Source organism: Mustelus asterias, unplaced genomic scaffold, assembly GCF_964213995.1.
Source record: "Mustelus asterias unplaced genomic scaffold, sMusAst1.hap1.1 HAP1_SCAFFOLD_35, whole genome shotgun sequence".
NCBI classification, from domain to species: domain Eukaryota; kingdom Metazoa; phylum Chordata; class Chondrichthyes; order Carcharhiniformes; family Triakidae; genus Mustelus; species Mustelus asterias.
Window position 1 is genome coordinate 2003207 of NW_027590117.1, and position 27329 is coordinate 2030535.

At 46.3% G+C, this 27329-nt stretch overlaps 5 protein-coding genes and 2 non-coding genes across 23 annotated transcripts; 3 read left to right on the forward strand and 4 right to left on the reverse strand.

Moving 5' to 3' along the window:
• The first annotated feature begins 878 nt into the window (after window positions 1-878).
• Window positions 879-1247, forward strand: LOC144482276 (histone H2A-like). Its single transcript, XM_078201455.1, has one exon. The coding sequence runs from the start codon at window positions 879-881 to the stop codon at window positions 1245-1247; it is 369 nt and encodes a 122-aa protein (XP_078057581.1).
• Window positions 1248-2029: 782 nt separating this feature from the next.
• On the reverse strand, window positions 2030-2440 carry LOC144482235 (histone H3). The gene has a single exon (XM_078201427.1). The coding sequence runs from the start codon at window positions 2438-2440 to the stop codon at window positions 2030-2032; it is 411 nt and encodes a 136-aa protein (XP_078057553.1).
• A 1352-nt stretch (window positions 2441-3792) lies between these two features.
• Window positions 3793-4104, reverse strand: LOC144482189 (histone H4). Its single transcript, XM_078201390.1, has one exon. It carries the CDS (start codon window positions 4102-4104, stop codon window positions 3793-3795), a length of 312 nt encoding a protein of 103 aa, XP_078057516.1.
• A 3982-nt stretch (window positions 4105-8086) lies between these two features.
• Window positions 8087-8737, reverse strand: LOC144482188 (histone H1-like). The gene has a single exon (XM_078201389.1). It carries the CDS (start codon window positions 8735-8737, stop codon window positions 8087-8089), a length of 651 nt encoding a protein of 216 aa, XP_078057515.1.
• A 1583-nt stretch (window positions 8738-10320) lies between these two features.
• trnag-ucc (transfer RNA glycine (anticodon UCC)) lies at window positions 10321-10392 on the forward strand. Its single transcript has one exon. It is a non-coding gene; the product is annotated as a tRNA-Gly (tRNA).
• Window positions 10393-10722: 330 nt separating this feature from the next.
• trnas-uga (transfer RNA serine (anticodon UGA)) lies at window positions 10723-10804 on the forward strand. Its single transcript has one exon. It is a non-coding gene; the product is annotated as a tRNA-Ser (tRNA).
• Window positions 10805-13704: 2900 nt separating this feature from the next.
• Window positions 13705-26040, reverse strand: LOC144482191 (uncharacterized). Of its 17 annotated transcripts, none has more exons than XM_078201398.1 (5): window positions 25859-26040; window positions 25015-25197; window positions 23331-23447; window positions 16033-16082; window positions 13705-15177 (listed from the first exon to the last, which is right to left on the reverse strand). In XM_078201398.1, exons 2-5 carry the CDS (start codon window positions 25121-25123, stop codon window positions 15154-15156), a joined length of 300 nt encoding a protein of 99 aa, XP_078057524.1. In that variant the 5' UTR covers window positions 25124-25197; window positions 25859-26040; the 3' UTR covers window positions 13705-15153. The 17 variants fall into 17 exon arrangements, 9 of the variants coding, with proteins under 9 accessions (XP_078057524.1, XP_078057519.1, XP_078057518.1 ...); XM_078201393.1 differs by having other exon boundaries at window positions 13705-15411; XM_078201392.1 differs by having other exon boundaries at window positions 13705-15411; window positions 25850-26031.
• Window positions 26041-27329: the final 1289 nt, after the last annotated feature.

Genomic DNA, 27329 nt, shown 5'->3' on the forward strand with positions numbered 1-27329 from the left:
CTGCTTTCTGTCTCCATCCCTTTTTGAATCAAGGTATTACATTTGTCATATTTCAACCTGATGGAACATTCTCCAAAGCCAGGGAATTTTGCAAAATTAAAACAAATGCATCAACTGTCTCATTCGCCACTTCTTTCATGTCCTTCACGAGAAGTCCATCCGGACCCAGGAATTTGTCAGCCTGTCGACCCAACAATTTGCTCAATACCACTTTCCCTGTTGATTGGAATTTTCCTGTGCTCCTCCCTTCCATTTGCTGGTTTACAGCTATTTCTGGGATGTTACTTGTATCCTCTATAGTGAACACCAATGAAAAATACATTTGCCAATACCCTGTTTTCCATTATCAATCCCCCAGTTGCACTTTCTATAGAACCAATGCTCACTCTGCTAACTCTTTTCTTGTTCAACTATCTACAGAATCTCTGACTATCCACCGTAACCCCGTAACTATCCCCGTAACCCCACATAGTTATCCCGCAAATCCATCTAAACTATGCATCCCGGGACACTAAGGGGCAATTGAGCACGGCCAATCCACCTAACCCGCACATCTTTTCAATCGCTTCTCGGCCTTTTGGCTAAGATCAAGTGCAGTATGGATTGGATGCTGCACTTGGTTGAGGTCATTAGGTTACATTGAAGTTTCATATGAAGCAATTTTTAAAAGCGGCATCTCGGCCTTTTGGCTCAGATGCACATGAGCTCAAGCCTTGGAGGAGGAACCTCCCCCTCCTCCATTCAGCTTGGCTCATGTAGATCGGGCCCAGGACAGGGTAATTTGGTCGCTTGCCCTGTCTTGTCAGCCTGGATCGGAAATGTCTCAACTTGTTGAGACTCTGAATTGAATTTGATTGAATTGGAAAAGTACAAAAAAAATGTCTGGAAGAGGAAAGAGCGGCGGGAAAGCTCGGGTCAAGGCCAAGCCTCGCTCCTCCCGGGCTGGACTGCAGTTCCCGGTGGGCCGTGTTCACAGGCTCCTGAGAAAGGGCAACTATGCTGAGCGTGTGGGTGCCGGAGCCCCGGTCTATCTGGCTGCTGTGCTCGAGTATCTGACCGCTGAAATCCTGGAGCTGGCCGGGAACGCGGCCCGGGACAACAAGAAGACCCGCATCATCCCCAGACACCTGCAGCTGGCCGTCCGCAACGACGAGGAGCTCAACAAGCTGCTGGGAGGGGTGCTGCCTAATATCCAGGCCGTGCTGCTGCACAAGAAAAGCAGCGCTGGGGCCGCGAAGAGCAAGTGAAGCGCCCATTCTTTAATCTGATAACCCAAAGGCTCTTTTCAGAGCCACTCACTTTATCTGAAAAAGGGCGACCTGGTGTCTATCGGTCAGTTTCTGCACTGCTATTCACAGCACAGCTGTTTCCCGCTTTGTTCTATCAATCCGTACTATTGACACATACAGTATTTTAATGCAAGTTGCTGTTGTTTATCGGGGAAACCATCCCAGTGAACTGAATTGATCCTATTTCAAATATAATTGCTTTAAAATGTGATAATCTGCGAGGATATTCATCTGCAGCCCATCGGTTTTCAAAGTCAGTCACTGGATCTGGAAAAGTGTTAATTATTGTCTATGCGAATGTGCAAGCGTTCCTGCAATGGCTATATCTGTGTGAGTGGGTTACTGTTGGAGACATGCTTCATATTCTGAACGTAATTGACACAATTTTCAACACTCTCGCTGCGACTCGAAACACGTGCGGAGAAAGTGGATTTGCGGAATTATGGCTCGGAAACTGAAATGATCGCAGGTTTAGTAAAACTACTTTTAAAATTAAATTGTGGTAGAATTGTTAACGGCATCGTTTTTACTCGAACCATCAAAGGATTGGATATATGAGTGACCCCAATGCAACGGAGGGTTAATTGTAACATTGAGAGGTTTCAGTACTAGAGTCCTGGGAATATTCTGTCCTGGGAATTCAAACACTAGAATCGTTAACAGGAGATCGCAGCTCTTTCATTTGCCGATTTGGTGGCTCTTAAAAGAGCCGTTGTTGTTCTTGGTGCTGAGGTCGGGGTTTAGGCGCGTTCCCCGCGGATGCGGCGGGCCAGCTGGATGTCTTTGGGCATGATGGTGACTCGCTTGGCGTGGATGGCGCACAGGTTGGTGTCCTCAAAGAGACCCACCAGATAAGCCTCGCTGGCCTCCTGCAGGGCCATGACGGCCGAGCTCTGGAAGCGCAGGTCTGTCTTGAAGTCCTGAGCGATCTCTCGCACCAGGCGCTGGAAGGGCAGTTTGCGGATCAGCAGCTCGGTGGATTTTTGGTAGCGGCGGATCTCCCTCAGAGCCACAGTGCCGGGTCTGTAGCGATGAGGCTTCTTCACTCCGCCCGTGGCTGGAGCGCTTTTCCGGGCAGCTTTGGTAGCCAGCTGTTTGCGAGGAGCTTTCCCTCCGGTCGATTTGCGCGCTGTCTGCTTGGTCCTGGCCATTTTCTGAACGGATGCAGCACAATCTGAGACACAAAGACTGTTAATACAGAGTCTGCGCTGCATCCGCCTTTTTAAACTCTGCGAGGGACCGCCCCCAGCGGGAATTGGCCCAGGAAGTTTCAATCAAACTCTGACCAGCGAATTAATGTCTGTACCTCAGGTTCTGATTGGTTCAGTTGTTTTCTTAACCGCCCCTTTCAGAAATTCCGCCGTTTTCTGTGCAGGAAATAACCGTTTGTATAAAATAAGTCTTCATTCCGTCCTTAATAAGATAATTCCCAGAAACATTGAAGATTTGAAGTCTATCTCCCCCCACTTAGTGCTTTAGACCCTTTTCCCGCTCTCTGGGCTGTTCATTCCCAGAATCTCACGCTGTTCCACTCGATCCCTGTCCCTTTCCTTTCCAGCCCATTCAGATTTCCCCTCTCCTGTCGCTTGTAACATTCGCCGCCGTTTTCGGGGGAAAGGATCAGAAATCAGTCGCTTCTCTGTCTCCCTGAAGCCGGTGTGAAAGGGGTTGAGTCTGTTGTTTGTTACAGAGAGTGACTTCATATTTGTCCCGTTTGACATTACTGAATAGAGTCGTTTGCTGCCCGTGGCGGACAAATGTTCACAAATGAAACCTCTTTGTAAAATAATCTTACAGCAGAATATTAATTGAGAATCTATTTTTAATAAGTTAAGAATTTGTCTCAATTCCCTTTCCCGCGCTGAAATTGGCGGCATTTCCCCAATTCAAAATTTCTGCTGGTTGACAGTTGAAGCCAATGATTGGCTCAATGTTCACATTCGGTGCTCTGCGATTGGTTCAGAGCTGCGAATGCGGAGAGGATGGCCAATCAGAAGCAGGCTGGGGTTGGAGCGGCTCAAACTGCGGGAATTGCGGGTTTGTGAATGACAGAGCGGAAACTGATCAGTTTCACAAAGCCTGTCAGTTTCAGTGCGGAAACAACCGTCTGGGGGCAAATAGCATCACAACTGGGACTGGTTCCAGTGAACGATTCACCGGCTGCTGCTACTAAACTCCGCTATTCCAGAGAAAGCTTTGATAAACTCTATCCAAACACTGGGTGATTAAACAGGAGTGATGCGGCGTTTCACTGAGGGCACATGTCAACTGGGGGCTGCTCAGACAATCCACTTAAAAATTTCAAAAACAATCCGCATCGCTGCTCCAAATGAAATGTTAAATTCGGTGATTCCCGCACTGTAACCTAAACAAAACAAACATGCATCTCAAGTACTGAACAGCCTATCCCAGCTCCGTCCCCAGGTCAATGCTCTCTCTGTGAAGCGGTTTTTGGCTCTGAAAAGAGCCTTTGTTGTGTGTTCGGTAGGAAGGTTCCAGTTGTTCAGCCGCCGAATCCATAAAGAGTGCGGCCCTGGCGTTTCAGAGCGTACACCACATCCATGGCAGTGACCGTCTTGCGCTTGGCGTGTTCAGTGTAGGTGACCGCATCCCTGATCACATTCTCCAGGAAAACCTTCAGCACCCCGCGAGTCTCCTCATAGATCAAACCCGAGATCCGCTTGACACCGCCACGGCGAGCCAGGCGGCGGATTGCTGGCTTAGTGATGCCCTGGATATTATCACGAAGCACTTTGCGGTGCCGCTTTGCGCCGCCTTTACCCAGTCCTTTGCCCCCTTTCCCTCTGCCAGACATGATGATTCTTCACTCAGATCTCTGCACAATATGGGAGAGGAACTCTTTCAGGCTCCTTTTATACAGCCCGCCCCGACCTGACTGAGAAAGGCGGAGTGAGAGCAGAGAGGGGAGGAGACAGAGTGAAGATCAAACACAGAGCGGGAGGGAGGAGAGAGCCGGACTGACACACACACACAGAACGGCCCGTGATCTTTCAGCTCCACCTCCAGTTTCTGCAACCGCCAATTTCAACCCGTTTATTAACAATGGAAGCGAAACACAGCTCCCCACACAAACCCTTCCAGAGCCGCCCTTCACACACAAGAGTTTCTACAAACCCGGAGCTTTGAAATATGGAATCAAAACAGAAAATGCTGCAACTAATTAGCAGCTCCGGCAGCTTTTGTGAAGAGAGAGAGAGACAGAGTTAACGTTTCGGATCGTGACTTTGTTCTTTTGTGTTTTTAAACCTGGTCCCGTAATAATTCCCAGTCAGTAATATTCCGACCTAAACACAGTCGATTCTATAGCAAGAATCTTCCTCCGGAACATCCTCACACACATCTGCTTCTCGCTGTTTGCAAACACTTTATTGAAGCTGTTTGGGGCAATTTCCTGTGTTAGAATTAAGGGAGTCAGGATGGCCGAGCGGTTTAAGGCGCTGCGTTCAGGTCGCAGTCTCCTCTGGAGGCGTGGGTTCAAATGATTGACATTGATTTTTGGCTAAGAATTGCCGTCTCAGAGCGCCAGGCACCTGGGTTCGATTCCCGGCTGAGGTCTCTGTCTGTGTGGAGTTTGCAGATTCTCCCCGGGCTTCCTCCGGGTGCTCCGGTTTCCTCCCGCACACCAAAGTGCCTGTCAGGTTGATTGGCCATGCTAAATTGCACCGGAGTCTCCGGTCAATAAATAGGGTAATGGGGATCCGGACTGGGTGGGATTGAGGTCGGTTCAGACTCGATGGGACGATTGGCCTCCTTCTGCACTGCAGGGATTCGATTAAAAATTAGGCTGCAATGCGGTATTTAGCCACCAGTGTTACTGTCTCACACTATTATTAAGAGATAATATCAGGGTAGTACTGAGGGATGACATAGGCTCTGAGGAACAAAACGTGGAATCATTATGGGTAGAGATGAGGAATAGTAGAGGGAGAAAGACACTAGTAGGTGTGGTATATAGGCCCCCAAATAATAATGTTGAGGTAGGGAGGGCTATAAACAAGCAGATAAGGGATGCGTGTAAAAACGGAGCGGCAATAATCATGGGGGACTTCAACATGCACATTGACTGGCAGACTCAAGTTGGTAAGGGTGGAATGGAGGAAGAGTTCTTAGAATGCTGTCGGGATAGTTTCCTTGAACAGCATGTTACGGAACCGACGAGGGAACGAGCTATTTTGGATCTGGTATTGTGTAACGAGGTAGGTAGAATTAAGGATGTTATTGTGAAGGACCCTCTTGGGTCTAGTGACCACAATATGGTCGAATTTCTGATTCAGATGGAAGAGGAGAAAGTTTGGTCCCAAACCAGTGTCCTCTGTTTGAACAGAGGGAGATATGATAGGATGAGGGATGAATTGGCTAAGGTAGACTGGGAGAGCAGGCTGGCAGGTAGGATAGCTGAGGAACAGTGGAGGATTTTTAAGGAGATCCTTTTCAGTTCTCAGCAAAAATATATTCCAGCAAAAAACAAGGATTGTAAGAAAAGGGAGAACCAGCCGTGGATAACGAAGGAAATAAAGGAGAGTATTAAAATAAAAACAGCTGCGTACAGAGTGGCCAAAAATAGTGGAGAAACAAGTGATTGGGAAAAATTTAAGAAACAACAAAGGGAGACTAAGAAAGCGATAAAGAAAGGAAGGATAGACTATGAAGCTAGGCTAGCAATTAATATAAAAAATGATAGTAAAAGTTTTTATAAATATGTAAAAAGGAATAGAGTGGCTAGAGTGAATGTTGGACCCTTGGAGGACGAGAGGGGGGAGTTAATAGTGGGAAATGAGGATATGGCTGAGTCTTTAAATACGTTTTTTGTGTCGGTCTTCACGGTGGAGGACACAAATAGTTTGCCAAATATTAACGATAGAGGGTTGGCAGCAGGAGAAATACTTAATACAATTAATGTTACCAGAGAGGCAGTGCTGGGTAGACTAATGGGACTGAAGGTGGATAAGTCCCCGGGTCCGGATGGAATGCATCCCAGGGTATTGAAAGAAATGTCAGAGGTAATAGTGGATGCGTTAGTGATTATTTATCAAAACACGTTGCATTCTGGGGTAGTGCCGGTTGATTGGAAAACGGCTAATGTTATGCCGCTGTTTAAAAAAGGAAGGAGACAAAAGGCGGGTAACTATAGGCCGGTCAGCTTAACATCTGTAGTAGGGAAAATGCTGGAATCCATTATTAAAGAGGAGATAGCAGGGCATCTGGATAGAAATGGCTCGATCAATCAGACGCAGCATGGATTCATGAGGGGAAAGTCGTGCTTGACGAACATGTTGGATTTTTATGAAGATGTGACTAGGGCGGTTGATGGAGGAGAACCGGTGGATGCGGTGTTTTTGGATTTCCAAAAGGCGTTTGATAAGGTGCCCCATAAAAGGCTGCTGAAGAAGATTAGGGCACACGGAGTTGGGGGTAGTGTGTTAAAGTGGATTGGGGACTGGCTATCCGACTGGAAGCAAAGAGTCGGAATAAATGGGTGTTTTTCCGGTTGGAGGAAGGTAACTAGTGGCGTGCCGCAGGGATCGGTACTCGGGCCGCAACTGTTTACCATTTATATAGATGATCTGGAGGAGGGGACGGAGTGTAGGGTAACAAAGTTTGCAGACGACACAAAGATAAGTGGAAAAGTGAATCGTGTGGAGGACGGAGAAGATCTGCAGAGAGATTTGGACAGGCTGAGTGAGTGGGCGAGGATATGGCAAATGGAGTATAACGTTGAGAAATGCGAGGTTATACACTTTGGAGGAAATAATAACAAATGGGTTTATTATCTCAATGGAAACAAATTAAAACATGCTACCGTGCAAAGGGACCTGGGGGTCCTTGTGCATGAGACGCAAAAGCCCAGTCTGCAGGTACAACAGGTGATCAAGAAGGCAAATGGGATGTTGGCCTATATTGTGAAGGGGATAGAATATAAAAGCAGGGATGTCTTGATGCACCTGTACAGGGCATTGGTGAGGCCGCAGCTGGAATACTGTGTGCAGTATTGGTCCCCTTATATGAGGAAGGATATATTGGCATTGGAGGGAGTGCAGAGAAGGTTCACCAGGTTAATACCGGAGATGAGGGGTTTGGATTATGAGGAGAGGCTGAGGAGATTGGGTTTGTACTCGTTGGAGTTTAGAAGGATGAGGGGGGATCTTATGGAGACTTATAAGATAATGCGGGGGCTGGATAGGGTGGAGGCGGAGAGATTCTTTCCACTTAGTAAGGAAGATAAAACTAGAGGACACAGCCTCAAAATAAAGGGGGGTCGGTTTAAGACAGAGTTGAGGAGGAACTTCTTCTCCCAGAAGGTGGTGAATCTCTGGAATTCTCTGCCCACTGAGGTGGTGGAGGCTACCTCGCTGAATATGTTTAAAGCGCGGATGGATGGATTCCTGATCGGTAAGGGAATTAAGGGTTATGGGGATCAGGCGGGTAAGTGGTACTGATCCACGTCAGATCAGCCATGATCTTATTGAATGGCGGGGCAGGCTCGAGGGGCTAGATGGCCTACTCCTGCTCCTATTTCTTATGTTCTTATGTTCTTATGAATCTACCAGACATCTTTATTATGAGAGAAAGTGGCGATTGAACAAATATGCAATTCAAATGAAATTCAGCTTCTGCTGTGTTTTGCTTTAGTCTGAATTTGAAATGATCTCTATTGAGAACGAGCCGGGCCGCGGGACAGGAATCATTTTCTTGCGGGTTCAGCTCTTTCCTGAGAGATGTGGGTGGCTCTGAGAAGAGCCTTTGGGTTCAGAGGTTTACAATTTGCTCGGGTTGTTTCACTTCTTTCCTGACGCTTTCTTCGCTTTTGCTGCTTTCACTTTGGGTTTGGCCTTCGATTTAGTCACTTTTTTGACAGACTTTCCGCCCGTCACCTTCTTCACAGGAGACTTTTTCTTCAGGGCTGCTTTCTTCACCGCCTTTTTTGGAGTTGCCGCCTTCTTGCTGCTTGTTTTCTTCACTGTTGATTTCTTCACTGGAGTTTTCTTTGCTGCGGGTTTCTTGGCTGCTGCTTTCTTTGTTGTCACCTTCTTGGCCGCTGTTTTCTTTACTAAAGGTTTCTTGGCTGTTGGTTTCTTCGCCTTCTTTCCCATTTTCCCCGGGCTTTCCTTCTTAGCGAGTTTGAAGGAGCCGGAGGCGCCCTGTCCCTTTGTCTGCACCAGAGACCCTGTCTCCACCTTCCTCTTGATCGTTAACCTGATCTGGGAGACGCGCTTCCCCACATCCACTCCGCTGCCAGCCAAAGCTTTCTTTATCGCGGCCAGGGACATCCCCTTGCGATCGCTGCATTCCGCCACAACATTGAGGATCTGCTCGCCTAACTTGGGACCGGCTGCCGCAGGTCGGGGAGCCGCCTTCTTCTTCCTGGGAGACTTCACTTGAGCGGGAGCGGCTGGAGGAGCCGTTTCGGCGGCTGCAGTTTCAGTCATATCCGAGAGTGTGTGGAAAATCTGTGTGAGAGTCAGAACTGGATCCGAAATGAACCCAGTGGTGGCGGCACAGAGCAACTTAAAGGCAGAGAGCGGACGGAGCAGAGACAAGCTGCTGTCAGCTCCCGGCTCCTCCAGCCTCTCTGTGTTTCTCTCTCCTCACAAACTCTCCCCTTGCAATGAAATTCCGCCTCTCCAGAGATCCAGCTCACATCCTTCATGTCTCTGACACACGAATGTTTGCTGTTGAAAAGGTTTCACTCGAACTGAGAACTCCATTTTCCACTGAAACCCGTTTTACTGCTGCACTGATCGCGCTCTCACACGCGATAGCTGACATGTTCTCAACTTTTCCACTCAAATCTTCAATTTAGCGAACCATTTGCCTTGAAATCTAACTTTGGGGCTCAGCAGGGAGACTAAGGGAATCTTTGATTGGAAGATTATTTTATTTTACACAAGAGAGACTCGGAGATCTCATGATCAGAACAGACACACAAACACAGTTGGATTCGTCTGAACCGCCCGCTCCTTTCATACACTCTCTCTTACACAATATTCACATCTACACATTCACAGGACAAAACTTTCACCAACTGTAAGGTCCCAGGACGGAATTTCCCCTCCTTCCGGCCTTTGCTCCGGATTCCAGGGGGTTAGTTAGTTTTTCACCTCAGTAACTGTTAAACACTCTGAAGCCCGCTCCCCACAGATTGTCTTTGAATTCATTCATGGAATGTGGGCGTCGCTGTCTGGGTCAGCATTTATTGCCCATCCCTAATTGCCCTTGGGAAGGTGGTGATGAGCTGCCTTCTGGAACCGCTGCAGTCCATGTGGTGTAGGACCATATCTGTTCACCAGATTCAGCGGCCAGAGCCAATCATATCTGTCCCCCCCCCCCAGTTATTACAGTGATTGCTGACATCACTGTGTTTGTTTACGATGAAATACAAATTATCTGCTCTTGGAGTCTCTCGATTTCCTGTTTTATTTGTTTCTCCTGCACTGACAGGTAACAATAAATCACAACCTCAACACCCAGTGACAGCCAGTTAAATAATAATCCCCCACTCGCTGATAATGGAGTTTCTAAAAGCGACACACAGTTTCTGACCATCCTCCGATTGGGCCTGGAGGGAACCAGATTCATTGTCAGAGCTGGACTTTCTTACTGAGGGAGTGGCACAGTCAGGTGAACGATGGTGGTGGAGTGGTGACTGGGCGAGCATTTGACCAAACGTCAGTTCCTGACCATCACAGTGGTGATTTATTTAATTAGCTATCGCATGTCACAACAGTAGGTGGGCACTCCTAAAATAAAATTCACTAAAGATTTCTAATGGAAAATCAAGCTTCAGTTTGCTTTCAGTTGTTTAAATGAAAGGACAGGCCTCAAAATTAAACAATGAGTTCCCAGTCAGAAACAACAGTAAAAAGATAAATTGAACTGTCCAGAAAAACGAGACAAGCCAAGTTCAGTTTACAAACTGTGCTATGGACACACCTGGTGCGGAATGAAATCAGCAACTCAGGTAGTTCCGTAATTACAACTGATTAAAATAACGATTCCTTCAGCAGAGTGAGCGATGGTGGTATAGTGGTGAGCATAGCTACCTTCCAAGCAGTTGACCCGGGTTCGATTCCCGGCCATCGCATTCATAATTTGTTTTAGAACCTTCTCCGCGAATATTATTTTAAACCGAGTGGACAAAAACAGGGCGAACGCAACATTTGACAATAGTGAATTAAAATAGACGTATCAGTTTTTATTTTTTTCTATTCGGACGTAATTCGTTTCTCATGAAAAAATATTGAAATAGGAAAACAAGTCTCTGACATCAAATGAGTTCTCCGTTCGTGACAAAGATACAAAGTAACAGTAGAGGAACACATTTCAGCTCACACACTGTGCTCTGCACAATCCCGGTACTTGATAGAAGTTAATATAAACATTACTGAGGTTACATTATTTACAGAAATGCGCAGCTGCGATGGCCGAGTGGTTAAGGCGTTGGACTTGAAATCCAATGGGGTTTCCCCGCGCAGGTTCGAGCCCCGCTCGCAGCGGTTATGATTGTGAAGTGTTTACTTCCGCTATTTCAAAAACACCTGCTGATTTTTTTGGTATGAAGTATTTCGATCGCCATCATGCTTTCAGCTGCATGGCTCCGGGCCGGGTGCAGGAAGGTGAGCTTGGAAAGGGGGGCCTCGGGCTGGCATGGACAAGATAGGCCGAATGGGTTCCGAGTCAGAGAGGTTTACAGCATACAGGCCCTTCGGCCCAACTTGTCCATGCCGCCCTTTTTTTAAACCACCAAGCAAATCCCATTTGCCTGCATTTGGCCCATATCCCTCTATACCCATCTTACCCATGTAACTGTGGAAATGCATTTTGAAAGACAAAATTGTACCCACCTCTACTACTACCTCTGGCAGCTTGTTCCAGACACTCACCACCCTCTGTGTAAAACAAATGTCCCTCTGGACACTTTTGTATCTCTCCCCTCTCACCTTAAACCTGTGCACTCGAGCTTTCGACTCCCCAACCTTTGGGAAAAGATATTAACTATTCTCGCTGATCTGTGTCCCTCATTATTTTATAGATCTCTATAAGATCACCCCTCAGCCTCCTACGTCCAGAGAAAAAAATCCCAGTCTATCCAGCCTCGCCTTAAAACTCAAACCATCAAGTCCCGGTAGCATCCGAGTAAATCTTTTCTGCATGCTCTCTAGTTTAATGATACCCTTTCTATAATAGTGACGAGGACTGTACACAGTATTCCAAGTGTGGCCTTACCAATGACTTGTATGACTTCAACAGGACGTCCCAATTCCTGTATTCAATGTTCTGACCGATGAAACCAAGCATGCCAAATGCCTTCTTCACCACTCTGTCCACCTGTGACTCCACTTTCAATGAGCTTTGAACATGTACCCCGAGATCTCTTTGTTCTGCATCTCTCCCCAATGCTCTGCCATTAACTTGGTAAATCTGCCCTGGTTTAATCTACCAAAATGCATCACCTTGCATTTGTCTGAATTAAACTCCGTCTGTCATTCGTCAGCCCACTGGCCCAATTGATCAAGATCCCTTTACAATTGGAGATAACTTTCTTCACTGTCCACGATGCCACCAATCTTGGTGTCATCTGCACACTTACTAACCATGCCTCCTATATTCTCATCCAAATCATTAAAATAAATGACAAATAACAGTGGACCCAGCACTGATCCCTGAGGCACACCCCTCGGGACTCCAGTTTGAAAAACAACCCACTATAACCACCCTCTGGCTTCTGTCAAGAAGCCAATTTTGTATTCATTAAGATACCTCACCCTGGATCCCGTGAGATTTAACGTTATGCAACAACCTATCTTGCGGTACCTTGTTAAGGTACCCTTTGTTTCCCAAATGTATCAGTTAAGGGGATAAATATGTGGGGTGACTGAGACAGGTTCTGGGTGGGATGGTGTCTCAGAGAGTCGGTGCAGACTCAATGGGCCAAATGGCCTCCATCTGCGCTGGAGGGATTCTATTGCAGTTCAGGCTGAGATAGACACATTTTGGTTTCTTTGGGAATCAAGGGAGTGAGGAGTAAACTGGAGTTGAACCCAAGATCTGAAACTCTATAAGAAGCTGGTATGCCCACATCTGGAGACTGCACCCATACTTTGGAACCCACACTTTCAAAGAGATATTCAGCTGATAGAGAGAGTGCAATGATATGTAACCAGGAAAATGGAAGGCATGAGGGGAATACCTGATGAAGGATTAAGGATTCTTGAATTGCAATCTTTAGAGAAGGCTGATTTATGGTTTAGTTCAATATTATAAATTGATACATGGCCTTATTACCTAAGCTTCAAAAGATCTTTATTCGCATCTACTGTATTTTGGGTGGGCATCAGTATAAAGTGCAGAAATTTGGTTCATGCGACGATATTCACAATTTGTTTTCCCCACATAGAATTGTTGATATTTCAAATGCTTTACCTGATTTTGATGGTGAATACTGAAAATGTAGTGACTTTTGAAAAACTTGTCAGAAATATGTATGATTTCTATCTTTGTATTGTCTGATGCTGTTCTTGTTTTAATGCTGTGCCTCTGTGCTTCGCACTGTATGGCAATAAAGACACATAACTCATCATTGTATTGAATCATACAATCCCTACAGTGCAGAATGAGGCCATTCAACCCATCAAGCCCTATTCCCGTAACCGCACATATTTACCCTGCTAATCCCCTGACACTAAGAGTCAATTTAGCATGGCCAATCAACCTAACCCCCGCAGACAAGGGGAGAATGTGCAAACCCCACACAGTGAACTGGGACTGCAATTGAACCCAGTTCCCTGATGCTGTGAGGCAGCAGTGCTATCCACTGTGCCATCATGCTGCCCTTGAATGGAGGAACATTATTGATGAGCCATGTGGCCAATGTCTGCTCTTATTTCCTGTGTTCTTGTGACTGGAAGAGACGGATCCATGGATACTGAGGGAAATAAGGGTGGAAATTGTAGAGGCATTGGCCAAAAGTTTCCTATCCTTGCTAGTTATATGTGTGGTGCCAGAGGACTGGAGAATTGCAAATGGTAAACACACTTTTTCAGAAAAGGCTGTGAGGATAAGCCAACTAAATCCAATCAGTTTCACCTCAGCAATGTGGGATATTCTCCAAACAATAACTGCAGATAAAATTAACACTCACTTGTGCTAATGTGCATTAATTAAGGAAAACACATACATAATGATTAAAGGGGAATCATATTTAACTTGCTCGAGATTTTCATGAGGGTAACAGAAAAGGTTGATGAGGGTAATGTGGTTAATGTGAACATGGACTGGCAAAAAGCATTTTATAAATAAAGGGGCACACAGCAAACTTGTGGTAACATTTGGAGCTGATAGAATAAAAGGGACAGCAGCAACATGGATAGGAAACTGACTGAGTGACAGGAAACACAGTGGGAAGTATTTTTATTTGGATTGGAGGTCGGTTAAAGTGGGATTCCAGGAGAGTTGGTGTTAGGAATTCTGCTCTTCCTGATACATATTAGAGACATCGGCAATGCTGTACAGAGCACACATTCAAACTGTGGTAATTACATAATATGTGACAGCATTGTGAACAGTGAGGAGGTAGTGTTGAAGCTCACAGTTTCTTAGACAGCTCGTGGATTGGCCAAACAAGACCAATTTAAAGCAGAGAAGTGTGAAATGATTTATTTCAGTGGGAAGAAAAGGGAGAGACAAGAGAAAAGAAATGATACAATTGTAAAGACATGCAGGAACAAGGGACCTGTGGTCAAATGTGACACTAATAATTGCTGTTTAGGTGGCAGGTTGAGAGTGTGGTTACTAAGGCATTTGGGATTGTGAGCTTTATACGTCGGGGGCATAGTGAACAAGAGGAAGCAAGTTGTGGGAAACCTGTATCAAACCCTGGTTTGGCCTCAATTGGAGTATTGCACTCTGATCTGGACAGCAGTGTTTAGAAAGGGTGTGAATGCATTAGCAAGGGTGTAATAAATCTCTGGGCGTGAGTCCAGGGATGAGGAAGTTCAGTTACATCGGTAGATTGGAGAATTTGGGTCTGTGGTGAAGAGAAGATTGAGAGGAGATTTGATAGAGGTGTTCAGAATTGTGGAGGGAATTGGAAGGAGCTGATAGGGAGAAGCTGTCATGTCCCAGTCTTCCTCTGTCAGGAAGTGTTCCCCAAACTGAATTAATAGGGCATTGTTCGCAGTTACACTTCTCCAGCAATGCTAAATATTCCGAGTATTTGTTTTAATGTGAAACATTTATGATAATTATACAAACACAATAAGTTATTTAGAGTAAAGAAGAAACATTAAAAGTGAAAATACATGTTGACGTCCTTCTGCTGGGCTTTTAGTCTTTCCGGTATGGGCCAGTGGTCTGATTAATCCGATGGTGCTTTTCCCAGTCACCTGCATAACGTGGCTCGAATCCCAGATTTCTAGTTTTTGAACTGCACAGGGGAGCATTTAAGAAAGTATTGGGGCTGAATGGCCTCGTCTGTGCTCTCGGTCTCCTTCCACCTGGTGGGCTGATCTGACATCCACCCCACAGTGGAGTCGCTGCACAGATTGCCTTAAAAATGGTCTCTAAGATAACGGAGTGACTGTGAATCTCGTCACCACTTCCATCCTGACTAATTTCCTCCACTTCGAACCATCCAACAATGTCAGAAGGAGTGAGAACTGGAGTAGGAGACTCCATTAATGAATGAGGTCCCATTTTGACCACTCGAGAATCCGGCCTTGCTCACTCCATCTCTGTTCTCCAGCCAACTCTGAATGGCCTGTTCGAGGATCGCCTTGCTCCAAAGCAGCTGAATTTGATGTCTGTCAGCAAGTTGTTGAGATTTGGCTATTCTTCACCTCCAACTTCAGACCAATCGGGGCTTCCAGGGCTGGTTGAGCAGAAACAACAATAATTGAGGATTTTGCAGTGTTGTTACATTCGAGTAGATTTCCACCTGGGGCTTTTTATTAAACACCGGCTTTTTCACTTCATTAACAACTGTAGGAATGGCAATGCAATGTATTGGCCCATTTATCTCAAATAGGATTTTGCACGTCATGTTGAAGTTGCACAAGACATTGGGAAGGCCACACTAGGAATACCGTGTGCAGTTCTGGTCACCCTATTATAGAAAGAATATTATTAAATTTGAAAGAGATCTATAAAATAATGAGGGCTATAGATCAGCTCGATAGTCAATGTCTTTTCTCAAAGATCGGGGAGTTTAAAAGTGGAGGGCATAGGTTTAAGGTGAGAGGGGAGAAACACAAAAGGGTCCAGAGGGGCAATTTTTGCACAGACGGTGGTAACTGTCTGGAACGAGCTGCCAGAGGTAGTACTAGAGGTGGTTACAATTTTGCCTTTGAAAAAGCATTTAGATAGTTACATGGGTAAGATTGGTATGGAGGAATATGGGGCAAACGCAGGCACCTGGACTAGTTTAATGGCAAAATCTGGGCAGCATGGATGAGTTGGGCTGAAGGGCCTGTTTCCAGCTGTAAATCTCTGTCACTCTATGACTATGACTCTAGTCCCAATAGGAAATGATGCAGGTTGTCACTGTCATTGCTGTAAGTGGGAGATGGACAATGCTCACTCACAGCATCTGTATTCCGTATGAACAGCTGGCAGGTCGACCACCAAACCGATGGTAAACATTCTGCCAACATCCAGTGAAACTGGGTAATTATGGTAACGGGTCGGTACATTGACAACACAGGACTCTGTGACAATAGCTTCATACCCAACAGGGTGATGTCACCAGGATCCACAATTCCCCCAGTTTGGAGATTCCTGTCAGGAAGCAAGGAGCAAAGTGTAAGACACCAGAGAAAAGACAAGAGATCTTTATTTCTATCGAACCAATCATTATCTCAGGAGTTCCCAAATGAATGACTTCTTTAAGAGGTCAGAGAGTCATCGAATTTTACAGCACAGAAAGAGGCCATTCAGCCCCTCGTGTATGTACTGGCCATCAGCATCTATCTATTCTAATCCCATTTTTCAGTGCGTATTCACGTGTACGACCTGGATGAGGGAACCAAACGTAACATTTCCACGTTTGCTGACAACACAAAACTGGGCAGAATTGTGAGTTGTGAGGAGGATGCAAGGAGGCTTCAAGGTAATTTGGACAACTTGAGTGAGTGCGCAAACACATGGCAGATGCAGTACAACGTGGCTAAATGTGAAGTTATACACTTTGGTGTGAAAAACAGAAAGGAAAGGATCACATGAGATCTGATTAAAACATATAAAATTCTAACAGGGCTGGACAGACGACATGCAGGAAGGATGTTTTCCGTGGTTTTTGAACCAGCAACATTGACCAAGAAGTGGAAAGCGGAAGATCACCTCCAGTGATAAACAGGAGTTAGAACATCCGGTCGAGGCGGCTGAGGGACTTCACTGGTGCATTCTGGGAGAAGTCGGACCAGCAACATTTACCAAGAAGTGGGAAGTTGAAGATCTGGTGTCAAGGAGCGGTAAACCCGAAACACTACATTAGTGTTTCCCTTGCTCCCTCCTCTAATCAAAAAAAAGGCCACCGTGGGAAAGTAAAAGTGAAGGTAAGAGTTTTATAAATTTTCTCAAATAATTTAATTGGTGCTCGAAATGTCGGTTGGTGGGGTTAAGTGTTGCACTTGTGGGATGTGGGAGATCCGGGGCTTCCAGCATCTCGGACAACTATGTCTGCAGGAAGTGCACCCAATTGCAGCTCCTTTCAGACCGCATGGATACGTTGGAGCAGCAGTTGGATGCCCTCAGGAGCATGGAGGAGGCGGAAAGCATCATAGATAGGAGCTTTAGAGATGTGGTCATACCCAAGGTGCAGGCAGATGGATGGGTGGCCGCCAGAAGGGGCAGGCAGTCAGTGCAGGAATCCCCTGTGGTCATCCCCCTCTCTCGCAAGTATACCATTTTGGATACTGTTGGGGGAGATGGGCTATCAGGGAATAACAGCAGCAGCAGCCAAAGCAGTGGCACCATGGCTGGCTCTGTTGTTAAGCAGGGAGGGACAAAGAGCACGAGAACAATAGTTATAGGGGATTCTATAGTTAGGGGTGTAGATAGGCGTTCCTGTGGACGTGAAAGAGACTCCAGGATGGTATGTTGCCTCCCTGGTGCCAGGGTCCAGGATGTCCCTGAACAGACAGAAAGCATTCTGAAGGGAGAGGGTAAACAGCCAGAGGTCGTGGTACATATTGGTACTAACGACATAGGTAAGAGGAGTGATGAGGTCCTGCAGCAGCAGTTTAGGGAGTTAGGCAGAAAGTTAAAAAGCAGGATCTCGAGGGTTGTAATCACAGGATTACTCCCTGTGCCACGTGCCAGTGAGGCTAGGGATAGATAGTGCAGCTCAACATGTGGCTAAACAGCTGGTGCAGGAGGGAGGGTTTCAGATATCTGGACGATTGGAGTCTCTTTCGGGGCAGATGGGGCCTGTACAAGAAGGACGGGTTGCATCTAAACTGGGAGAGCACAAATATTCTGGCCGGGAGGTTTGCCAATGTCACATGGAAGGATTTAAACTAGTTTAGCAGGGGGGTGGGAACCAAAGCAAAGGTGAATTAGCTGAAGGAGAACCAGAGAGTAGGACCAGTAAGACCCAGAGAAACAGCAGGCAGGGTGGGGTTTATAATCAAAGAGGATCTGGTGGACTGAAGTGCATCTGTTTCAATGCGAGAAGTGTTACAGGTAAGGCAGATGAACTTAGAGCTTGGATTAGTACTAGGAAATACGATGTTGTTGCCATTACAGAGACTTGGTTAAGGGAAGGACAGGATTGGCAGCTTAACATTCCAGGATACAGATGTTTCAGGCGGGATAGAGGGGGATGTAAAAGGGGTGGGGGAGTTGCACTACTGGTTAAGGAGAATATGATGTGGAGATGCCGGCGTTGGACTGGGATAAACACAGTAAGAAGTCTCACAACACCAGGTTAAAGTCAAACAGGTTTATTTGGTAGCACAAGCCACTAGGTTCGGAGCGCTGCCCCTTCATTAAGGAGAATCCCAAGGCATTTTATACATATGTTAGGAACAAGAGGGTTGTCAGAGAAAGAGTCGGACCTCTCAAGAACAAAGGAAGGGAATTATGCTTAGAACCCAAGGAAGTAGGTGAGATCCTAAATGAATACTTTGCATCAGTATTCACAAAGAAGACGGACACGTTGATTGGTAGTGTCTCAGAGGGATCTGTAGACCCGTTAGAACAAATCGCAATTACAAGGGAGGAAGTGTGAGGTGTTTTAGGAAGCATAAAGGTAGACAAATCCCCAGGGCCAGATGGCATCTGTCCTAGATTAGTGAGAGAGACAAGAGATGAAATTGCTGGGCCTCTAACAGAAATCTTTGTTTCTTCATTGGACACAGGTGAGGTCCCAGAGGATTGGAGGATAGCAAATGTGGTCCTGTTATTTAAGAAGGGTAGCAAGGATAACCGGGGTAATTATAGGCCAGTGAGCTTGACGTCCGTGGTAGGGAAATTGTTGGAGAAGATTCTTAGAGATAGAATCTATACACGTTTAGAACTGAATAGTCTCATTAGCGATAGACAACATGGTTTTGTATGAGGGAGGTCATGCCTCACAAATTTGGTTGAGTTTTTTGAGGAGGTGACAAAAATGATAGACAAGGAAAGGGCCGTGGATGTCGTCTACATGGATTTTAGTAAAGCATTTGACAAGGTCCCTCATGGCAGACTGGTGCAAAAGATTAAATCTCATGGGATCAAAGGTGAACTAGCTAGATGGGTACAGAACTGGCTTGGCCATAGAAGACAGAGGGTAGCAGTGGAGGGGTCTTTTTCTGATTGGAGGTTTGTGACTAGTGGTGTTGCGCAGGGCTCTGTACTGGGACCTCTGCTGTTTGTGATATATATAAATGATTTGGAAGATGTAGCTGGTCTGATTAGTAAGTTTGCGGACGACACAAAGACTGCTGGAGTTGCGGATAGTGATGAACATTGTCAGAGAATACAGCAGGATATAGATAGGCTGGAAAATTGGACAGAGAAATGGCAGATGGAATTTAATCCAGATAAATGAGAAGTGATGCATTTTGGTAGATCTAATGCAGTGGGGAGCTATACAATAAATGGCAGACCCATCAGGAGTATAGACACGCAGAGGGATCTGGGTGTGCAAGTCCACAGATCCTTAAAGGTGGCAGCACAGTTGGAAAAGGTGGTGAAGAAGGCATATGGCATGCTTGCCTTTATTGGACGGGGCATAGAGTATAAAAGTTGGCATATGATGTTGCAGTTATATAGAACGTTGGTTAGGCCACATTTGGAATACTGCGTCCAGTTCTGGTCGCCACACTACCAGAAGGACATGGAGGCTTTGGAGAGAGTGCAGAAAAGGCTTACCAGGACGTTGCCTGGTATGGAGGGTATTAGATATGAGGCGAGATTGAGTAAACTAGGGTTGTTCTCCCTGGAAAGACGGAGGTTGAGGGGCGACCTAATAGAGGTTTATAAAATTATGAAGGGCATAGATAGGGTGAACAGTTGGAAGCTTTTTCCCAGTTTAGAAATGACAAACACAAGGGGTCGCAAGTTTCAAGGGGGGCAAGGTTCAATACAGATATGTGGGGGACGTATTTTACACAGAGGGTGGTGGGGGCCTGGAATGCACTGCCAAGCAAGGTGGTTGAGGCAGACACGCTGGGATAATTTAAGACTTATCTAGATAGCCACATGAACATGGATATTCTCCTCATACTCACCTGATGAACAAAGAACAATACAGCACAGCAACAGACCCTTCGGCCCTCCAAGCCTGCCCCGATCATGTGTTCCGAACTAGACCATCCGTTTGTATCCCTCTATTCCCAGTCTGTTCATAGAAATATCCCTCTATTCCCAGTCTGTTCATAGAAATATGAACAGACTGGGAATAGAGGGATACAAACGGATGGTCTAATTAGGAACACATGATCGGGGCAGGCTTGGAGGGCCGAAGGGCCTGTTGCTGTGCTGTATTGTTCTTTGTTCATCAGGTGAGTATGAGGAGAATATCACAGCTGTACTCCGGGAGGTCACCTCAGAGGGCTCATACAGCGAGGCAATATGGGTAGAGCTCAGGAATAGGAAAGGTGTAGTCATAATGTTGGGGGTTTACTATTGGCCACCCAACGCCAGCGGGAGATAGAGGAACAGATATGTTGGCAGATTTTGGCAAGGTATAAAAGTAACAGGGTTGTTGTGGTGGGAGATTTTAACTTCCCCTATATTGATTGGGACTCACTTAATGCTAGGGGCGTGGATGGGGCAGAGTTTGTGAGGAGCATCCAGGAGGGCTTCTTGAAACAATATGTAGATAGTCCAACTAGGGAAGGGGCCATACTGGACCTGGTATTGAGGAATGAGCCAAGCCAGGTGGTCGATGTTTCAGTCGGGGAGCAGTTCGGGAACAGTGACCACAATCCAGTAAGCTTTAAGGTACTGGTGGATAAAGATAAGTGTAGTCCTCAAGTTAAGGTGCTAAATTGGGGGAAGACTAATTACAACAATATTAGGCAGGAACAGAAGAATGTAGATTGGGGGAAGATGTTTGAGGGCAAATCAACATCTGGCATGTGGGAGGCTTTCAAATGTAAGTTGATAGGGATTCAGGACCAGCACATTCCTGTAAGGATGAAGGATAAGTATGGCAAGTTTTGGGAACCTTGGATAACGAGAGATATTGTGAGCCGAGTCAAAGAGAAAAAGGAAGCATTTGTCAAAGCTAGGAGGCCGGGAACACACGAAGCAAGTGTAGAATACAAGGAAAGTAGAAAGAAACTTAAGCAAGGAGTAAGGAGGGCTAAAAGGGGTCACGAAAAAGCATTGGCCAGCAGGATTAAGGAAAATCCCAAGGCTTTTTATACATATGTCAAGAGCAAGAGGGTAGCCAGGGAGAGGGTGGGCCCACTCAAGGACAAGGGAGGGAATCTATGCATGGAACCAGAGCAAATGGGTGAGATATTAAATGAGTACTTTGCATCAGTATTCACCAAAGATAAGGACTTGGTGGGTGATGAGTCTGGGAAAGGATGTGTAGATAGTTTGAGCCATGTTGATATCAAAAAGGAGGAGGTATTGAGGTTCTTGAGAAACATTAAGGTAGACAAGTCCCTAGGGCCTGATGGGGTATACCCCAAAATACAGAGAGAGGCAAGGGAGGAAATTGCTGGGGACTTGAGGGAAACCTTTGTATCCTCACTGGCAACAGGGGACGTCATGATGTGGAGATGCCGGTGTTGGACTGAGGTAAACACAGTCAGAATTTTAACAACACCAGGTTAAAGTCCAACCGGTTTATCTGGTAGCAAATGGCATTTGCTACCAAATAAACCTGTTGGACTTTAACCTGGTGTTGTTAAAACTCTTACAGGGGAGGTCCCAGAGGATTGGAGAATAGCCAATGTTGTTCCTTTATTTAAGAAGGATGGCAAGCAGGGAGGTTGTGTCTCACGAACTTGATCGAGTTTTTCGAGGAAGTAACAAAGATGATTGATCAGGGTAGGGCAGTGGATGTTGTATACTTGGACTTCAGTAAGGCCTTTGACAAGGTCCCTCATGGCAGACTCGTGCAGAAGGTGAAGTTGCATGGGATCAGATGTGAGCTGGCTACGTGGATACAAAACTGGCTTGGTCACAGAAAACAGAGGGTAGCAGTGGAACGGTGTGTTTCTGAATGGAGGGCTGTGACAAGTGGCGTTCCTCAGGGATCAGTGCTGGAATCTTTGCTGTTTGTAATATATATAAATGATTTGGAGGAAAATGTAACTGGCTTGATTAGTAAGTTTGCAGACGACACAAAGGTTGATGGATTTGCAGATAGCGGTGAGGACCATCAGAGGATACAGCAGGATGTAGATCAGTTGGAGACTTGGGCAGAGAGATGGCACATGGAGTTTAACCCGGACAAATGTGAGGTAATGCATTTTGGAAGGTCTCATACAGATAGGAAATATACAGTAAATGGCAGAACACTTAAGAGTATTGATAGGCAAAAAGATCTGGGTGAATAGGTACACAGGTCACTGAAAGTGGCAATGCAGGTGGAGAAGGTAGTCAAGAAGGCATACGGCATGCTTGCCTTCATCGGCCGGGGCATTGAGTTTAAAAATTGGCAAGTCATGTTGCAGCTTTATCGAACCTTAGTTAGGACGCACTTGGAACATAGTGTTCAATTCTGGTCGCCACACTACCAGAAGGATGTAGAGGCTTTGGAGAGGGTACAGAAAAGATTTACCAGGATGTTGCCTGGTATGGAGGGCATTAACTATGAAGAGAGGTTGGAGAAACTTGGTTTGTTCTCACTGGAACGACGGAGGATGAGGGGCGACCTGATAGACATCTACAAGATTATGAGGGGCATGGACAGAGTGGATAGTCAGAAGCTTTTTCCCAGGGTGGAAGAGTCAATTACTCAGGGGCACAGGTTGAAGGTGCCAGGGGCAAGGTTTAAAGAAGATGTATGAGGCAGATATTTTACACAGAGAGTGGTGGGTGCCTGGAACTCGTTGCCAGGAGAGGTAGTGGAAGTGGATACGGCAGTGAGTTTTAAGGGGCGTCTTGACAAATACATGAATAGGATGGGAATAGAGGGATATGGTCCCCAGAAGGGTAGAGGGTTTTAGTTCAGTCAGGCAGCATGGTCGGTGCAGGCTTGGAGGGCTGAAGGGCCTGTTCCTGTGCTGTAATGTTCCTTGTTCTTTGAATGTAAAACAATGGGGCTCAGTCTTAGGATACGGGGTACACCATTTAGGAATGAGATGAGGGAAAATTTCTTCACTCAGAGGAGGTGAACCTATGGAATTCTCGACCAAAGAAGCTGTGAAGACAAAGTCACTGCATAGGTTCAAGAAGGAGAGAGAGATTTTTTTTAGATTTTAATGGCATCAAGGGGTATTGGGAAAAACAGAATATGGAATTGAGATAGAGGATCAGCCATGATCACATTGAATGATGGAACAGACACGAAGGGTTGAATGGCCGACTCCTGTTCCGAGTTTCTATGTTTTCAAGTTCTGATGAAAGGTCACAAACCTGAAAAACTAACACTGTTTCTCTCTCTAAACAGATGCTGCCCAATCTGCTGAGCTTTCTTTTCTGCTTTTATTGCAGATTTCCAGTGTCTGAACAGATCCCAGCCAGAGACAGCACCTTCAGGAGAGAGAGAGAGGAACCAGTGAGTGTCGAACTGAACCCAGCCAGAGTCACTACTTTCAAGGGATAGAGAGGTAACTAATCTAAACCCTGTATTCAAAAACAGAGGTAGAGAGGAAAGAGGGAACCAATGACCAGTCAGCCGAACGTCAGTCGTAGGGCAGCTGCTCGAGCCCATTACCAAGCGTTTGGAAGGCAGTGTTATGATCAGATAAAGTCAGCATGGATTTACAAAAGGGAAATCATGCTTGATAAAACTACTGAAGTTCTTCGAGGATGTAACTAGTAGAGTTGACCAGGAAGAACCGGTGGATGTTGTTTACTTAGAATTTCAGAATACTTTCGACAGGGTCGCTCATAATGTTTTTAATTGGTAAAGGTTAAAGTTTGTTTATTAGTGTCACAAGTAGGTTTACATTAACACTGCAATGAAGTTATTGTGAAAATCCCCTCGTCGCCATACTCCGGCGGCTGTTCAGGTAGACTGAGGGAGAATTTAGCATGACCAATTCACCGAACTAGGGGGCACAGGTTGAAGGTGCCAGGGGCAAGGTTTAAAGAAGATGTATGAGGCAGATTTTTTACACAGAGAGTAGTGGGTGCCTGGAACTCGTTGCCAGGGGAGGTCGTGGAAGTGGATACGGCAGTGAGTTTTAAGGGGCGTCTTGACAAATACATGAATAGGATGGGAATAGAGGGATATGGTCCCCGGAAGGGTAGAGGGTTTTAGTTCAGTCAGGCAGCATGGTCGGTGCAGGCTTGGAGGGCTGAAGGGCCTGTTCCTGTGCTGTAATGTTCCTTTCAGCCTTTCAGACTGCGGGAGGAACTGGAGTACCCAGAGGAAACACACACAGACACGGAGGGAACGTGCAGACTCCACACAGATAGTGACTCACAACAAAGATATATACCAGTGATGAACAAGGATTCTGAAAGGGAATAAATCAACCATGGTTAACCGAGGAAGTTAAGATTGCATTAAACTGAAAGAAGAACATAGGATGTTTCATATATTCGTGATAAGACAGAGCATTGGGAAAGTTTCTAAAACCAACAAATGATGACCAAAAAAATACTAACGTGAGAGAAGATGAACGACAAACGTAAATGAACAAGTAATATAAAAAGAATCAGAAAGAGTTTCTTTAAATATATAACAAGAGAGAGGCTAAAGTGAACATAAGCTCCTGAGAGATCGAGACTGGGAATTAAAAGTGGGGAACCATAAAGTGGCAGAGGAGTGAAATAAATAGTCTGTGTCAGGACGGCTGAGTAGTCAAAGCTGCTGCGTTCAGGTCACAGACTCCTCTCGAGGCCTGGTTTCAAATTCCAGTCCTGACATTGATTAAGGGTGGCAGTGGCAGGAAATCATTGCAGGTGATATTTTGCATATAGCCAGAAAGAAAAGATCAGAACAGGGTAAATGCAGTCTTACCCAGTTAAACTATCCCTCCTTATCCTTCTCAACCTGTCCACACCTTTGACATGGTTGACTGCACTATCCTGCTCCAATACCTTCACACTGTCAGGTCAGTGTGCACAGCAGATGAAGATGTTAATGTACCTGACATCCTGGGAAAACTAAAGATGGATGAAGGGCTGGGCCTCAGTAAACAAGTGTAGAGAAGGCTGGAGTTCTCAATCATCTGCACCTCAAGCGGCAGCTCCTCCATCTCAATGTGTGTGGTGAGATCAGGCCATTCTGCTCAGTCAGGAACACCCAGACTGACGATAAGAGAGAGAGAGGCTATAATTGGAACCAAACAAGAAGGGAGATTCAGTCAGAGGAACCAAGCCCCACCCCCAAAACAGAGCACAGGATGATTCCAGGATCTAACCGTGGCCTCTGCAAAGTGAGTTGCTCTAACCGGGAATGGCACTGAGCCCCACACATAGAGCACAGGAAGATCCCAGTCTCTGTGCTGATTGGCCTGACTCCAGGGAGTTTGCAGTGCCGCCACTGCTGAGACTGGGGAACTGCAGCGTGACATGTTTACACAGGAAGCTGCCATTGAAACCCTGAGCTGCGGATTTATGGAATCCTACAGCGTAGAAGGCGGTCATTCGGCCCATCGAGTCCGCACCAACCACAATCCCACCCAGGTCCTATCTCCATAACCCCATGCATTTACCCTAGCTGATCTCCCGGACACTCAGGGGCAATTTGGCACGGCCAATCCACCGAACCCACACATCTTTGAACTGTGGGAGGAAACCGGAGGAAACCCACGGGGAGAACGTGCAGACTCCGCATAGTCAGTGACCCAAACCGTAATCGAACTAGGGTCCCTAACCACGGTGCCGCCCTATTCACACAGTAAGAAGTTTAACAAGATTCTGTGGCTTTTGCTACCAAATAAACCTGTTGGACTTTAACCTGGTGTTGTTAAACTTCTTACTGTGTTTACCCCAGTCCAACGCCGGCATCTCCACATCATGATCGCCCTATTCACAGCCAGGCAGGATGGGATTCCCGCTGCCGAAACCCTGCTCCCATCCGGAGCTCCGCCGCGGGCTCAGAATCCGGGCCCGGGGACTGAAGCCACTGACGGGACATTTGCTGCCGCTCCGCGCGGTGTCTGATGGGCCCGGGGTAAATCCCCGCCAACGGCCTGTGACCGGCAGCTGGGAAAACCAATCGGAAATTGCCGCATCGCGGTTATCCAATGGCCGCTCTGCGCCCACTGAGTGACAGCTGCTTTATCCAATCTGTGATCTCCATAGTCAGAAGTTCGAGACCATTGAAAATGACGCTCTAATTGTACCCAATCGCAGATCGCGTTGCTAACAACGCACGCCCCCAATGAGATGGACATCTTCTCTCGCCAATCGGAACGCACTGTCCAATCGGAATGTGCCGCTCGTGCGCGACTCGTGCAGCGTCACTCCCAGCCCAGCGTCATTGCGTCATTCAATTCGATCCGGAGCTGAAACCAATGAGAAATCAAAGAATTTGTGGCCGAAATAATCCTTAAAGTGGAACCGCTCACAGAATTATGGTTGTTCAATTATAATTCTTTGATGGCAGTTAAAGCGGCAAAAGGACTGCGTAAAGTCAGAGGATGCAAAAGCTGAACCCCGCGGGAAAGGAAGGAGGAAATAAATGAAGGGAACAGGTGACAAAAAAGAACTGGGAGGAAGGCAAGCAAGAAGCAGCGGCGTTGAGAGAGGGAATTCCAGAGCTGATCCAGAGAGCTGAAAGTGCGACCATCACTGGTGGAGTGAACCAAGATGTGGAGATGCCGGCGTTGGACTGGGGTGAACACAGTAAGCAGTCTTACAACACCAGGTTAAAGTCCAACACGTTTATTTGGTAGCAAATACCATAAGCTTTCGGAGCACTGCTCCTTCGTCAGATCTGACGAAGCTTATGGTATTTGCTACCAAATAAACCTGTTGGACTTTAACCTGGTGTTGTGAGACTTCTTACGGAGTGAACCAAATCAGGGATGCTCACGAGGGCAGAATCAGAGGAGCTCAGATCTCTCAGAGGATTGTTAGGCTGAAGGTGATGAAAGGGAGGAAGAGCTGAGGACATGGAGGGTTTGGAAACACGGATAAGAATATTAAAATTGAGACATTGTTTAACCGCCGGTCAGTGTTTGTCACTGAGCACTGAGTTGATGCATCAACGGTATTTGGAGTAAATTCAGATTTAATGATGAGAACTCAATTTGCAGCTTTCTGGACACAGCAGCACAATAAATCGCATCAGAAGTGGACTAAATGGCCCCTCAAGCCTGCTGCTCCATGCAATAGGATTATGTTTTAGATTCCCAAACCACAGAATCTTAACAAAGCAGTAACAGCCCATTTGGCCTGTCAAGTCTACACTCCCGTATTGAAAATTGCACGCTGTCCAATCCCACTCTACCATCT